Below are 16,453 nucleotides of genomic sequence, written 5' to 3'. Positions count from 1 at the left end.
TTTTTTCAATTTATAGGGATAGTGCGGGATTTTTGAAAATCTACAAAGGGAGCGTAGAATAGAAGAGGTGAGAACCACTAATCTAGTATTTATTTTTATACTAAAAATGAATACAATATTTAAAAAAAAATTTGAGTGTACATTGTAATCTTTGGTTGATAAATACTTTTAATTTTGTTACGTTATACTTGAAAAGTTGGAAATATTTTTTATAATTTATAAAAAGTATATAAACCTTGTTTGAGGTCTGGCCATCACTAGAATGCTCTTGATTTCAATTTTAGGCTCGTTATGACCATAATGATATACGTAGATATGTATAAGATATCAATATTTACTTAACTGTATTTTAACTTCAAGTCGATTATCTACAGGTAGAGAACTTAGCGGGTTGCCGTCCCGTCGAATGGTCACTTCTGGCAGAAATCGCTGTGCGTACTGGTATTGGCATGGTCGTGACGCTACGCAAAACGATCAGGGTGCAGCCGCTTTGTTGACTATACAACTAGACACAGAACAGGGACCGCAGTTGAGGATTGACCAAGGTCACGAACCGCCGGCGTTTTGGAATCTGTTCAAGGGGACTGCGATAGTTTACCGTGGCAAGAGAAATGGAACGCCAAGTAATTATTGATTCATTATTATTATATTAAATTGAATGGAGCTGATTCAATGTTGTTTATTATACAATCCTGGTCGTTTCGATAAACAATTTTAAAATAGAGCAAACCAACATTTAATTTAAAATTATACGTTTTTCTTGTCTGGAGGATGGTGATTACTTGTATAGATGGATGTAATGTGCGGGTACCAATAATATAATCGTACCATTTTAAGTATATTTTTGACGATAATACATATAAAACAAACTTGATTTTAAAATGCACTAATTTCCTTTTCATAGAATGCTCACGAATTCACAATCTATAATAATATATATGAGACGATTGAAATCAAAATACACCAATTTCAGGCACTTGGCGTCTATTCATGGTCCACGGGGCGAATGAGAGCGAAGCCCATTTAACCGAGGTATTGTGTTCTACAACGCAATTACGTAGCCAAACGTCGTTTGTTCTTCTCAACTCTGAAAACGGCACAGTTTTCATTTGGCACGGAAACGGATCTTCAGATGCAATCAGAGAGGTACTTATGTTCGTTCTTATAATGTTAGATTTAACATGTGGTGATTTACCATCAATTTACCATTCAATTTTGTGTTTATCAAGTACACAATTTAGATTTTAATTAGTATCGGACAAATTAAACATACTGTAGTATATAAGTTTTCTATATATATATTATATATTTATAGTACCGAATCAATCATGATTCTCGAGTACCGAGTATTTTTTTTGTTTTGTTTTTTAATATAGTATTATTTTCAGATGAGTCTAGCTTATGTTAAATCTTAAATTATTTTTTAACTATAATATATCAACTGGTTTTTTTTATTTGCGAATAACGGTTTGTTGTCAATTTTTTAAGATTCAAAATTTGTTAAAATTCGTTAATTTGTTAACGTTTATAAACAAAGTATATTTGAACACTTGTCCGGTTTTTATTGAAATATCAAAAATAAATATCTTTAAAATAGTAAATAGCATTAATTTATTATTATAAACTTATTTAGAGTTGGACAAATATCAATTTAAAGATGCAAATTAAGTATTCTTTTTTATTATTATAGTAATTCTATTTAAATCTTTTAGTATAAAAAAAAATGTAATAGTAAACATCTATATTATACAGGTTAAGACAAGATAAAAATATATAAAAGTTCAGTGTTAAGAGCCAATTATATATGAGTATATGTAAAATATTACAATTTTAAAATTTTCGTAACTAGTTTAAAAATTGAAATATTGTAAACTCACGAGGTCGTACCATGGTAAATGTCCTTATATTTAAGTTTTATAATGAATCGATTCACTCTAATGTTAAAGCTAACTACACAATATTAGAACAGCTGAATATAAATTACAGTAGTCGCCGCTCATAAGACACGCTTTGAGACCAGCACAAAGTGAGTCTCATAACCGAATGAATCTTATAGGCGAAGTGGAAAAAAAAATTAATTACGTATTTATAAATTTTATTTTACTACATATTTTGCTTCAATTTTAATACTTTAACACATATTACATAATACTACCTAGGTACCTACTTATTATTGAATAAATTCAATAATCCTGATAAGAAAAAAAGTAAATTATAATTACATATAAAAATATTTTAAAAATTACACATTAATAAAAAAATATTATTATTTATTATATATTTTTAAATTGTTTTTGAAAAAAATTTGTAATTTTGGTTTGTTTTATATTTTGTTCCAATATTCCGAAAATATACTGTTCGTATTCATATTGTACATTGAAATTAGTACCACGGTGATGGACAGCTCGAATAACGATAATCGTTGCGATAAATGTGAACTTTTATCTGCGATAAAGATTATTATACGTTATAAGGTACCAACAGAAACTAGAAATAATCAACACGAATATTATTTAATTTTTCAATACCAATTAATTTCTAAATTATAACCAAAAAAGTTTATTTTCTACTATTTATTTTACGAAATTTGAGTCTTAAACCGATTTATATTTATGTACTTTGATACGTCCGGGCCGTTCCAGACGATTTTGAGTCTAACAAGCGACTGAACCTTATATCCGTGAGTCTTATAAGCGGTGTCTACTATATATGCTTTGATGTACGTTTGTACAACGGAAACAAGATGTCTACGGGGTCGGCGTCCATAACATGATAAATATTTAGTAAAAGTGTAAAAATATTGAACATATATTCCTTTGCCTTAGAGATCAGTGATCGTTTTAATTAAATTTAAAAATTGGTAAGTTGTTCAGTTTCAAATCAATCCTCCCTCAACTTAAAACATATATAACACCGAAATTATATACATTACACAATAATTAATATAGGTGTTCATACTTCATAGTCTAAAATCAATGACTTTATATTACTATAATAGGACCGTAATACATTATAAATTTAATGGGTGTAGTGGCACACATACTCACGCCTCTTAACGTTTTAAGTATGTATCGAAATTTATCAATTCATTATATTCTTGCTCTAAATCTCAATACAGTCAACTCAGCATAATAACAGTTAATTAATGAGAGAGAAAACGATACAGCTGTGTAATGCGAGTATGTAGCATTCATCACGTAATCGTATAATAATTTCATTATCATCACGCTCGAATAATAACAAATTAATGATAAAATTACCATTTCGTGAGCTTCTTTTGCTTTTTTCAACGATAACATTAAAATATTAAATGACAAATAGTATACGCGAGTATTTCTGAAATTCACATCATGAAAATATAAAGTATGCACACTGGGTAGAGGCCATCTTGTGGCACGAAAACTAGCCGCTAGTTTTGAAATATAAAATGTTCATGTATTAAGCGGTACCTGTTATATACTTTGGTATCATGTTTACTTATTGTCTATTGATATTATATAACATAATGGGATTTACATTTTGTAGTGTCGTCTTTCCGTGTACAATATATTTACGAGTATAAACATGTTACATATATACAATATACCTATTTCTAATTAGGACCTACGTGACCGTGACCATAACTATAGGAATATAAATTAACTTATAATGGGACTATAGGACTAGGTGTATGAAGTTTTTGGGTTTGTAGATAGCTCTTCTAAATCGATATTATTAATAAATATATTCATACATACCTAATGGTGATGATTTAATTTTTAAAATTTTTGTAATGCCGTAAAAACATTCCGTTAAACTTTTAAACCTTAACTAATTTACATTGTGTGTGTATATATATTATTACAGCTATCGTTAAAAGTGGCCGGTAGTCTGTCAAAATTGGACGGAGGGGAATTAGGACTAGCCGATGGCGTCGTCCCGCAGGAACCGAAGACTGTTAGTGAAACAAACGAGTCATTAGATTTCTTCAGAGGTACGTGAAATGAAAAACTATAGAGGATTTCGAGGCGTATAAAAGACTTGAAAATTCGAATAAATTATAAATTATAATAATAACGACGAAGACAGGCAACCATATGCATAATATTGTTATAATATAATATTTTATTGTGTGTTTGTGTATTCATATAAATAGCTCTGGGCTGCAAGAACTCTCGGAGACTCTGCAACCAGCAATTGTCTCGGCCGGTCGGACATGGTGCAAGCGATATGAAACTGTTTCATTTCTCGTCAGTTCTCGGGCAGTTCAAAGCATCGCTGGTGACTGGTGCATACGTGCCATCACCGTATCCGTACTTGCAAGATCACTTGTACAACGTCAGCCAACCAGGTAGGTGATTTGTAGTCATCTATTATAATATGACATTAACATTTCAAATGTATTCATTTTATTTATTAAATATAGATTCGTATAATGTAATTACAAATTAGTCATTGATAAATATTTTAACTAATTATTTAGTATTGAATAATGGCACATGAATGGTTTCTATTCTTTAAAAATAATTTAATTATATAAATAGGTGATAAGAATTTAACGATGTCTTAAACCGCTGTTTCGTTTTCACGTTTAGCGACGTTCATGCTTGACACGGGCGAGGAGCTGTGGCTATGGCAAGGATGGTGGCCCGAGTCGGCGGTGTTGACGGCGGAGGAAGGAGATGACGCTGACGCGGAGTCCGCTACCTTAACAGCAACAGCGTTAAACCATCGCGGATCATCGTCGACCAGACTTCAAGCCGAAAGGAGGGCGGCCATGCAAACAGCGTTAAATTACTGGAAACGACAATACGGCGACGACGATGACAACGATCCGAAAGCGTTTCTGGTATGGGCCGGACTCGAGCCGCTCCGGTTTACGGACTGTTTCCCGGAATGGCGCGACCGCGACGACATCGCTGAAATCAATATGAAGGTAACAATATTCATCCCACCCTAATTAATCAAGAGGGGGAAGGGGTATTTACAATAAAAATGTAAAACTGATTAAATAGCTATATACAGACATTTTTTTAATCAAAAGATATATCGATATTTTGGTGCATATTATGGTGCAATTCTTTGAAAATTACTGTATGGTCGCTATATTACTATCAATACATTAATTAGGTATTTTTATATTTACTTTTTCATAACAAAAAAAAAGGAATATGTCAATTATAATAAATAAATCAAATTACATTAGTACAGACAGATAATATAATAAAATATATTACAATTTTATTACAAATCAATTTTATAATAATTAATGGTTACTTATTAATCCATATTTATGATTCATACACTTTCTTCTTAATATCGAGTAGCGTGCTACGGTTTTCTTTTTTTTAGAACTTCTGACTCCCGTATCTTTCTTAATTTACCTGATGTATGAATTTCTATGTCGTCCTGGATGTTCTTTTTCCCTTCCATCATACTGTTTACTATTATAGTGTGCAACTCTTCTGGGTGTCTTAGATCATGTCCAAACAATCGCAACTGTCTCTTCTTAATTAATTTAATTAGTGACAATCATCAGAAAACGTTCTTCCTAGTTTCAACATTTTCATGTACTTCCTTATTTGGTTTTCGTGCTATCCAGCTTATCATTTCCATACATCTCCAGCTCCGTATCTCCAGTGCTTCTAGTGCTTGCTTTTCAGTTTAACTGCATAAACTGTACAAAACATGACAGTTATTAATATAAATTATAAGATATATTAACATTTGAATTAATACGTAATTATATATATTATTGAACTGGGTGAAAAGGACAGGGTATTGTGAATAAACATGTAGATAAACATCTTAATAGTTTTAATCTTGCTCTCGATACTCGAAGTCGAGAGAAAACTAATTTTTAAAAAATATTTTAATTTCTTCCGAGACGTTAACTAATAAACTAATATTACATATTAAGTATTTAGCCGAAGATAAAACTTTGTATTTTGGTTTCAGCATAACCACAAACCTGGTGAGACGCAGCTTGTCGAAATAGAGTTGGCGCGTATCACTCAAGAATCCTATCCGGCCGCCCAGCTACTTCAGAGACCTCTACCAGACGGCGTTGATCCCACCAGACTGGAGCTCTACTTGTCACCGGCCTCGTTCAAAGTACACTTTTCATAATAATAATTAATAGACAATAATTGATTGATAATGAATAATAAGTACCCACAAAGATAACCATTACTATTCTGATTCCGTTATAATAGACTTAAAAAGAGTCACACTCGTGTAATGTATAATGATATACGTTTGCTTAAAATATTTCATAAGTAGGTACTAGGTAGGTACTTACCTAATAAGTAAATAGGATTTAACTATTTATTTAAATATATTTTAAATCCGCATTAATTTCTATGAACGTTTGATATTCAAATTAAATATTCACACGAAAGATAACAACGGTCTCTTCAAACGATTTTTTTTGATTTTTTTGTAATTTAAAAACTTGAAATATTCCAATATTTTTTGAATTACCTATTATTTTTTTAAAGAAAATGTAATTTTCAAAATATTAAAACTAATTTGTAGCTATTTAATTTTATTTTATTTTCGTTTTTTCATATAAGTGTTAACATATTTATACTCGTCCAAAAAGCTTATAAATTATAATATAAGCGTTTGAAATCCTGCACATTTAAATAAAATTCGTCTAAATTACGTACATTTTCAAAACTTTTTTTAGTTGAAAAATATAAAATATTTTAAGTTTTTACAGCTAAGGATTGAACGTATTCAAGGTTAATGGTTATTCTGTATTCATCGTATTCGATAAGTTGTTCTTACCGCTATTCGTAATTCTAGAAATACACAATTTAATTTTATAAACATTTGAAGTTCAAATGGATTTGGAATTGTTCGCTAGTAACTATAGGTTATAGGTATATAATATATTATATTATATTATACACAATGATATTTTCAGAGTAATTTTTATCAAACCACTTTGGACACCAGTATAGTCACGCGTCGCGTCGTAGTGATGAATTGTGATACGACATTACGACAACCATAATAAATCGATTGTATTATAATTTTAAAATCTGAATATCATTGAGTGAACTGTGAAGGGGAAAACTTTTATGTGCCGTTACTAGGCTGTTTTAAATTTTTATCAATATCTCTTAAAATAATACATTTTTTTTTAGTTTTTATAAATCTGTATAGAATAATTTAACTTTTTATTAATTTGGATAAAAAAAAATTGTGATGTGCGCTCCTTTCAACAACTATTGAGATTAATCTGCTAAAATGGTATAAAGCGAAGATTCGAAGACCTACATTCTACTTGGTATTATATTTCGAGAACTGCAATATTTTAATCCAATTATATTCTCTAAATATTCTTTTAGTATATAATACGACATACATTGGGTGGAGTGGAGTAATTGTTAATTGGATCTATCTTAAAAAAATGTGGATATTATAATATTAATATATTATTTAATCTCAACGACTCAACAACCTGAAAGTTTAACAAACGTATTAGGTATTATATTGCGAACAATTAATAATAAAAAATAACCGCTATGTTACTAATTTTTTTCTGATAACTCATATTATGATTTTGATTATTTTACACTCAACAAAGCAGTAGATACTTATTACTTACCCAGTTTCGTAGACACGAATTTAATATGGTGGGAGGGGGAAGGCTAATCCCCTCAAAAATTATTTTCAAAGCTATCTTAAAATTAAAATAATAATAATTTTTCCCCTCATACAGATCTCCACATTCCTAGTCACTGGAACAGCCTAACTATACTACTTTAAATTCAGAAATTGCCTTCAAAATCATACCGACTGCCGTGGGCATGCTTAAAATCTACCATTTATCTCCGTCCCTAGAACCTCCCCCCCTAGACTGCTCAAGTGACAATGGTCACAAGATCTTATTGGTTTAATACACAAATTCCCTTAAAAATTTATAAATTCATGCTAAATTAGGTACCTACCTCTCTGAATGGTTCATCACTCACATAATTCAAGCCACACTAATACACTATATATGTAAAACATCCATTATCCTTATTGTACTATTATTTGTAAAGATTGTATAATTTTCTAAATTTATAATAAAAAAATTAATTTGTTTGCCTTTTAATTGGCTTGTATTTTTATGAAGTCGATTTAAGTTCCACCCCTCCCCCCCCCAAAAAAAAAACAAAAAAAAATTCAATCAAATCCTCATCTATATGTTATCAGTGGCATATGTTGGTGAATTTTGAGAGTATCCACTGCAACTTGTGCTGTCTTCGTTTTTATAATATATTTTACCAATGAACATTTATAAATAATCAAAATCAGTTCGTTCTTTGTGGCCTGTGGGACTTTAAAGCAGAGAACAATTTTTAAAATATATACCGACAACAATATTATATTTTTTATTATACTATTATTTAACTAATTATCATAATTAATATTATAGTATAGTAATCCTCTGTAATAATGTAAATAATATCCAGTATACTTCACTACCTATTTTATATTAACTGTACAGTATGCCTACACCTAAACATATTGAGGAAAAAAATTAACTGAGAAATTATTTTCCACCTGTAATATACATTTATATGCCTGATATCTTTATTGTATTATTTTTTTGCAGGGCTTATTAGACATGAACAAAAATGAATTCCTACAACTGCCGAAATGGAAGCGTACAAAAATCAAACAGTCTGTCGGCCTCTTTTAATACGATCCAAAATCAACCACTCAAACTATATTGTCGTTGAATTTTTTTTTATTTGTGTGTATGTGTGTGTGGATTAAAAAAAATGTATTGTGTATGCAATCTTGTATTTTTCTACTGTGAGTTTTTATTTATTACATTTTAGAGATACAATATATTTTTTTTTTACTTATACTATACGATGAGATGTAACAAGTTACTAAAACAAAACATTATTTGTATAATATTATATCTTTAAGTAATATTTTACATTAATGTTTTGGTTTGCTGACATTTAATAACTTGTAACACTTTATGTATAACACGTTTTTCAAAACACGAGTTGTGTGCTATTTATTTTTTACTTTAATTTGAATACTCAACATTTTTTTATTTATATAATTACAATAATTTGATGTTCATTTGTTTTGTTTTATTTTTAGGCTGTGATTCTTTGTAATAACAATATTTTTCAATTAAAGGTCTCAATATTTTCATACTTTTCTATTAATATTTATATATATTTATTTATATCAAGAACAATTGAAGCTCAACTTAATTTAATTCAAATGTACACGTATTTAATAATACCCATATATTTTTTAATTGTAATTTAATGCATGCGCCTCCTGAAACCAATTTAGTATTTATTTCATTACTTATTGCAAATTATCATAAATGCAAAATTTGTAAGTCAATATACCGTGTAACGGCTGAACACCACCTTCGTGTTTGATGTAATGTCTTACTGCAATGTTTTGTTTTTGATTCAATAATATGAACTAAAAACTGTTCCTCTGTAATTACATGTCACGGATTAAATGTCTCAATATTGTTGCATTTCCACTATCTGTTAACATGTGGTTACTGCAGATGAACTACACTATATAGACAATTGCACGAATGGTGTTGCAGCCATCTTTAAATTAATGATGAACATATTTTGACACTTAAAATAATTCTTTTTTACCATATTTTCCCTTGTACACCAATTGATTTATATTATGATGTCCTCAAGTTCCTTGATCTTAAACCAACAACAATGTTCCGTGCATAGACTTATAATATATTATAATTTATAAGTATTGAGTGTATGGTTCAATGTTCCTTCAATATTCTTTCAGTTGTAAAAAAAAAAAATATTTCTTTTGTATATATATAATTTATACTGTCTCCAATCAATCAATACGGATCCGCACTTGGTGAATTACTAATATTATTAATACACTACAAGTGTGACATTTAGCTTTAAAATTAATGATATTGTTGTTTTTTTTTTTGGTTTTACCGAAATATTTTGTTTTGACGTGTTTAACCTATCACAAGCAACTATTTTTATATTACCTTTTGTGATTTCAATAATGTTGTCAATTACATTTGTCAAATTATTTACATCCGTAACTAATATTTTTTAACATAAATAAATAAAATTTGTAATAAACAAATACATTGGTCATTTATATTTTCAATTTATGTGTTGCCAGGTATGCAATTCATTTGAATAAATTAACTATACATTTATAAAACTACACATGACATTGTAATCCTGACATGAAAATAATGGATCAAAAATGCATAGAAATTAATATAAAATAATTCACTATCCTCTTCATCATCTAAATAATGTTTGTTGGAAAATTTTTTACATTTTCTTTCTGCCCATTTCTTCATCTACTGTTGTGTCACAACAATAATCAGTATCATCTTTGAAGCGTTTTATTTTTTTTCTCACCTATTCAATAATTTTTTTAATTAAATCAAAGACTTTTGATAGTCATTTCTATTCAATATACATAGAACCAGGATATGTTGCATATTATTTTCGTTCATTGACTAATTATATGTTAAACGTTGTATACTTTAATGAAGACAAATTAAATATTCAATCTACATTTGAATATAAAGCCGTTGTCTATTTTTAATTCTAATGATAACCTACAACTTACAAGTGTAGTACCATACTCATTAACTGAGAAGGGGTGACTGAGGGTTAATATCCACTCAATAAAATTAGAGTAATGCCAGTGTTTCGTAATTAATTTAAAAATATTAGGTATTTATTTATTTATTTAAATTAAAAATAATTATTCAACATTTCAACTTAAAACCAATATTCACACAATATAAATAAACATTCAAAATTAACTTAAATGTATCAAATATCCAACTAGAGTTTTGATATTACAGTTAGCATAATGAATAGTTTCATAAAATATAAAGTTTTATATAATATTATAAGTATATCAGCAATGAGTAATAATTATTATAAAGTAATTTGGTGATTCACTATTTTTTATCATATTTTCAATTTCTATAATATAATCAGTTGCCGAGTTGAAACTACAAAGCTATATGACAAATGTTTCCCGTTATCAATATCTTAAAAGAATATAAAATGCAAAGAATACTTGCAGTATTCGTATATAATTTTAAAAAATAATAATGAATAATTAAAAATCTACTGCAAAATTGTTGTTTCTATCTTCATTTACTAATTTTTATTATCTGCCAATTCTATTATTTTACATTGAAATTTTTTCACACTGTTTTTCATAGTATAAGAATTTATAGTATTAGTTTTCATTATGTTTTCTGTTTTTAATCATTTTTTTTTTTTGATGTTCCGTATATCTAATTCATGAGCATAGTTGATTATTGTCACAAAATACCTACAATGTTACAACTTACAAGTAGTGCAAAAATTATTAGTTATTATATTATGTGAATCTTTTAAATTTGGGTATGTTTAAACAATTTTAGTATGGCTTCAAATATATATCAATATCTTACATGATTAAATAACCAATGCATGTCTGAATATACGATAAGAAACAACACTTATCAGAAAACTCAGTTTTTATATTACTTGTACAAAATACATCATAATTAAATTAAGTAAAATAAACGGTCACATTTTAAAATGATGCGTTTAACTTGTTTTAAACTATGTAAATGTAAATACACAATTTATTATTTCGAGGAACTTGATTTTTATTTTATACATTATCGAAATATTTATCAGGCATTCGTTCTGGAAATGTGTATTTGTAATTTACAGTATTGGAAAACAAAATTATTTTTATAAATACAATCTGGTAAGTTTTTCAAGAATAATAATAGAAATCAAAATTTTGAGCTGTTAAAAATAAATTAAACATCCATATATATAATTTGTTTTTAATGAATGTATATAATAATAAGTGTTGTATGGAAAAAAATCGACTAGAATCACAACAACACACGATCAACCACCGAATATAGCTTCTTTTATGGAGTCTACATACTGTGCTGGTACCCAGTATACCCAGTAACGAGATGCTTCTGTTGTTCCCAACTGGAAACCCTGTGATAAAAATAGACAAAAAACATTCTTTAATGTATATACATAAATATTCTCATATTGTATTACTACATATTAGTATAATTAATTATTTCTTTAATTTATGTACAAGTAGCAATTAATATATTTTTATGATCATATAGATTAATTCTGAATAGGTACATTTATAAAATTATTAGGTACTTATTTAAATCTAAAATCTATAGATGAATGTATTATATAGTCATAGTATGTTGTAAGTTATAATATTTCAGTTTCTAAAATTAATCACCATGACCAAATTGTTGTTAACATGTAGACTGCGAATGTCTTTTTGCTGTTTTCACCCAGTGCGTATGATAAAAGTAAAAACAAAATAAATTTAAAAAAAAATAAAGAAACTGCTCATAACGACGTATGTATACATCTTTAAAAACATGCGTTTAATCCGCGCTAAATAATTATAAAATAATATTCAGCCACGCGTAGGGAATTTTAAACCATTTATTTTAAATCTATATTAGACGCCATTTGGCGTCAAACGCGTTGCTGAATGTAACTTAGGACGCCAATTGGCGTCAGTACGCAGTCAACGTGTTAATAAAAGGTTCAACTATCGAAGGTAATGAACTTAATAATTTATTCTTCTGGTGGCAATGCTTTAAATATTTTAAATTTAAAAATATTTTATATTTTTTAAGCATTTTTAACTAATCCAAGTATTTATCAATTAAAATAGGTTAAAAAAATGTTTCGATGTTTGTCAAATATCAAACAAAACCAAAAGGTATAAAAATTTGATTATCCTACCCACAGTTACAAAACAACATAGACTAAAAATATTTTACCGAACTTAAAGAGGGTATAATGTATAAACTGTAGTAAAACAATCTATTTTTATTGGGAAAAAATAAATCTGTTGGGTAGGCAAACGAGTTGTGGATTTTTATGTAATTGAAAGTTAATCATCAGCATACTTGAATGATAAAATATATGAGATAATATTAATATTATATAATTAATTCACATTATATAAGTAACTATCTGCAATAATATAATTTAAAAGATACAATTGTTAAAGACATTTAAAAGTAAATTATAACTGTATTTAGCTATTAAAATTGTATATAACCAATCTATACCTACACTCTATTCAAAATGAGATCATTACTCGGCGGCCTAGTTATGCGCATGGGCGTGGCTTTGTTCCGTGGCAGTGCCTAACGCGTCGCCGTAGTGGGGACGGCGTCTGACCATATGTCTGACCGCCCCCTGACGAAAACTGGTCGCCGCGCATTAATGATCTCATTTTGAACAGAGTATATATCCCTAAAAAAACCATTAATTATCAAATACAAAAATAGTATTTGTACATAAATTGTACCTATGTACTATTTTGTATAAAAAAAAATTAAACAAAAATATCTTGGTTTTACTTGAATAACAATTAGGATTATTTCTAAGTAAATAAAATACAAAATATCTAAATACAAATTATACCAAGGTTTTAATAAAACAATTTTACTATATTTTGTAGATTGTAGTATTAGGTATATTATATACATGAAGTTTCTGAGGGCAAGCTAAAATCTGTTAAAACAAGTTATTTGAAACTAGATAATACATATTATATTTTATATAATTTAAAGAATAAAATCAGGATTTTTTTAAAAACTAAACCCATAAGAAATCAATCACTATAATCTTTAAATAACTTGTTTTTAAGTATAATACTGTCTAACATATTAGATATAGATAATATAATTTATTAATTATTTATATCTACTCAGTACTCACTGTATAAAATAAGCAAAGACACTTACCACTATATGATACTCTTCATGTCCTTCGATTGGCTCACTAACCACATGCCTGATCGTATTCATAGCAACCTTTTGAGTTCGTTCTTTGGTACCTATCCAAAGTTGATCCACTTCCAATTTAAATGTCAGTCTTACTTTTCCCCCATGCTTATTAAGCATTCCACTTAAAGGGTGTGGTGGTAATGGATCCTAAAATACAAAATATTATGATTTATAATACCATAATTTCAAGTGAAAAGGAGGGGGCTCAATATGTTTTCACCATATGGTTGTTGTCAATAGTTTAACAATTACAACATTTTAATAATAATATGTTAATTACATTTTTTGTTGAGAAAAATTTAACTATACTCTGTCGCAAAAGAGAACAATTACTTTTTGCATATTGTGAATGATGCGATTGGCTTGTTGAGAATTACACTACCACTGCCACTCCAGGTCGTTGGTGGGAAAAGCACAACACTGATAAAAATCAATCGGCAGACTGATTATTCTCTTTTGAGACAGAGTAAAGGTTACCTAGATAATATCGCCCAAGTAGCATTTTAATTTCATAGTGTCTTTAAAATTAATTTATCACAAACACCATGTTAAATATAATATTTAAATAAATTATTAAAAATTATTTTTTCAGAGAACATTAAATAATACAAACAAGTGATGGGCATCAGTATAATATTGTGTATTGAAATTGTTCCGATTTTTCAAATATTGTTTCGCGATTTCAAAAATTGTACGATGTATTGAAAATATTGAAAATACACATTTTAAATATTATCTACTTAGTACTTATTAGTTATTACCTATTAAAATGAATAATTAATAGAAATGAATAAATATAAATATTTAATTGATAATTAATAATTCAAAAATTTGCTTTACCTAGCTAATTAAAGATAAGAAAAAGAAACTAGTTCCGAATATAATGCAATTTTCAATAACTTGTTTATATATTACTAACTATGTAATTACCGATTGACGTTAACTAATTAATAAATAAATAAATATAAAACAATATCAATATCGAAAATTTGTCACAATATCAATATTGTTGCCCATTACTGATACATACATTGATAAACTTATTATTAATAAATACAAACAAACCTTGATATTTAAAATCCCAACCAAAGCATCATCAGGTATACCTCGCTCCAATACTTTAAGATGCAATTTTTTCTTACATAATGGTTCTTTAACCGATGATCCCGATTTTGATGAACCCGATTCCTAAGAAAAGTACAAGTATTATAAATTTGAAATAATTTAAAAACCGATTCTTACAAACCTCTTCAACATTTGCTACAGATACAGCTACAATATCTTGTAACTTGGCACCGACTACCATTATTTTGGAAGAGGAACTAACATTCAAAGACTCTAGAGTTTGATCGTCTTTTGCCAAACCCTTGATCATGATTTTTTGCATCTTGCTTGGTACGCCTATCATGTCAACCAGTTTTTCTTTAAGTTGCGCAATTGTGGACATTAATGGCATGGAAACCGTGTATTTGTCTTTATTGTGTATTATAGTGAATTCAACAGACGGGGAATCAAGGATCAAATCACAGGCTTCATCTTTATCAGCAGATTCTGTTGTTTGCTCCTCCACAACACTTTCGGTCGTTATCTCCTCTACGGAACTTTCAAAAGATTTCTCCTTTGCAATACATTCAGTAGTCTCTTCTTTTACGGCGCATTCTGCTACTTTTGTTTCATCTTTGGCCTCGCTGTGACCGTTTATTTCTTCTAAAATCAGATACCAATATTCAAATTTGATGAGTCCAATACTACGGTACCAGCACCCATTAACCACAGTTACTTACCAGGCGACTCCATTTAGCTGTCCAACAACAACTACCGTACAATGATAACAATGTAATTTATTCTAAATTTCAATCCACCAGTCCAGTTCCCACATTGATTAACTCCTGTCGATCGGTTTATAACGGACCTGAGCTTTCTGTCGAGGGAAAACAATTTACGTATTATCGACAAGATGCGGCAACACAATCAAATTTCAACGGATAAAAGACACAACGAACGTCTACTTGACTAGACGTCACTGTGTACTTAAATACTTTGTCACGATGATCATCATTTATTAAACAATATTTAAGCAGGTAAACAAAAACGAATGATACGAAAATGTTTGATTCCCGTGTTATCTTTGCGGCTAAGTGGTAATCTGTAGCATGACAAAATAAAGTTTATTTTGTCATGATCTGTAGTGGTACTGTGGTAGTGTGGTAGTCGCTTATCAATGTGGCAGACAGTGCAGCAGCTTCGCGAGAACTCAAAGAAGATTCTCGGAATTGCCATGCTATTGTTCTATCGTGGCTATAGGGCATCTATCTATAATTATAGTCATTATTGTCACGGCTACAGAATGATACTACAAGTCTTCTTGAAATCGACTTTCCTGCATTTTTTATATTATCTCCCAAGTCCCAAATTTCTAAAAACGTTATGTTAAAAAAGGGAATTAAAAAATTGTGCTATTTCAATTTTCAAAGAAATTCAAAATAAAAAAGGTGGGCAAGTGGGTGTCCCTCTGCTGTACAGTAAATTACAAGTGGGTCACTGTAATGGATGGTATTTTTAACATATAATATACCACCCGGGATAGTGAAATCACGTGGAAACTCATTATAT

General features: G+C 28.9%; 2 protein-coding genes across 7 annotated transcripts in view; one reads left to right on the top strand and one right to left on the bottom strand.

Moving 5' to 3' along the window:
* Positions 1–8,801, top strand: part of LOC100167688 (supervillin) — a 32,464-nt gene extending 23,663 nt beyond the window's left edge. For all 6 annotated transcript variants that reach the window (XM_016804634.2, XM_016804650.2, XM_016804642.2 and 3 more), the window contains 7 exons: positions 375–623; positions 974–1,146; positions 3,847–3,973; positions 4,136–4,330; positions 4,575–4,915; positions 5,938–6,093; positions 8,594–8,801. In XM_016804634.2, the coding sequence (XP_016660123.1) occupies positions 375–623; positions 974–1,146; positions 3,847–3,973; positions 4,136–4,330; positions 4,575–4,915; positions 5,938–6,093; positions 8,594–8,680 (1,328 nt within the window). In that variant the 3' untranslated portion in view covers positions 8,681–8,801. The remainder of the gene's footprint in view (positions 1–374; positions 624–973; positions 1,147–3,846; positions 3,974–4,135; positions 4,331–4,574; positions 4,916–5,937; positions 6,094–8,593) is intronic.
* Positions 8,802–11,468: 2,667 nt separating this feature from the next.
* Ubfd1 (ubiquitin family domain containing 1) lies at positions 11,469–15,957 on the bottom strand. Its single transcript, NM_001204997.1, is given in 5 exon segments — positions 11,469–11,999; positions 13,799–13,987; positions 14,906–15,028; positions 15,087–15,547; positions 15,625–15,957. Coding segments are annotated over 5 exon segments (885 nt in total). The 5' UTR covers positions 15,638–15,957; the 3' UTR covers positions 11,469–11,900.
* Between the last annotated feature and the right edge of the window lie 496 nt (positions 15,958–16,453).

This window comes from Acyrthosiphon pisum, chromosome A1 (assembly GCF_005508785.2).
Source record: "Acyrthosiphon pisum isolate AL4f chromosome A1, pea_aphid_22Mar2018_4r6ur, whole genome shotgun sequence".
Classification (NCBI taxonomy): domain Eukaryota; kingdom Metazoa; phylum Arthropoda; class Insecta; order Hemiptera; family Aphididae; genus Acyrthosiphon; species Acyrthosiphon pisum.
Note: the sequence above shows the minus strand (reverse complement) of the source record. Positions and strands in the feature narration are given on the sequence as shown.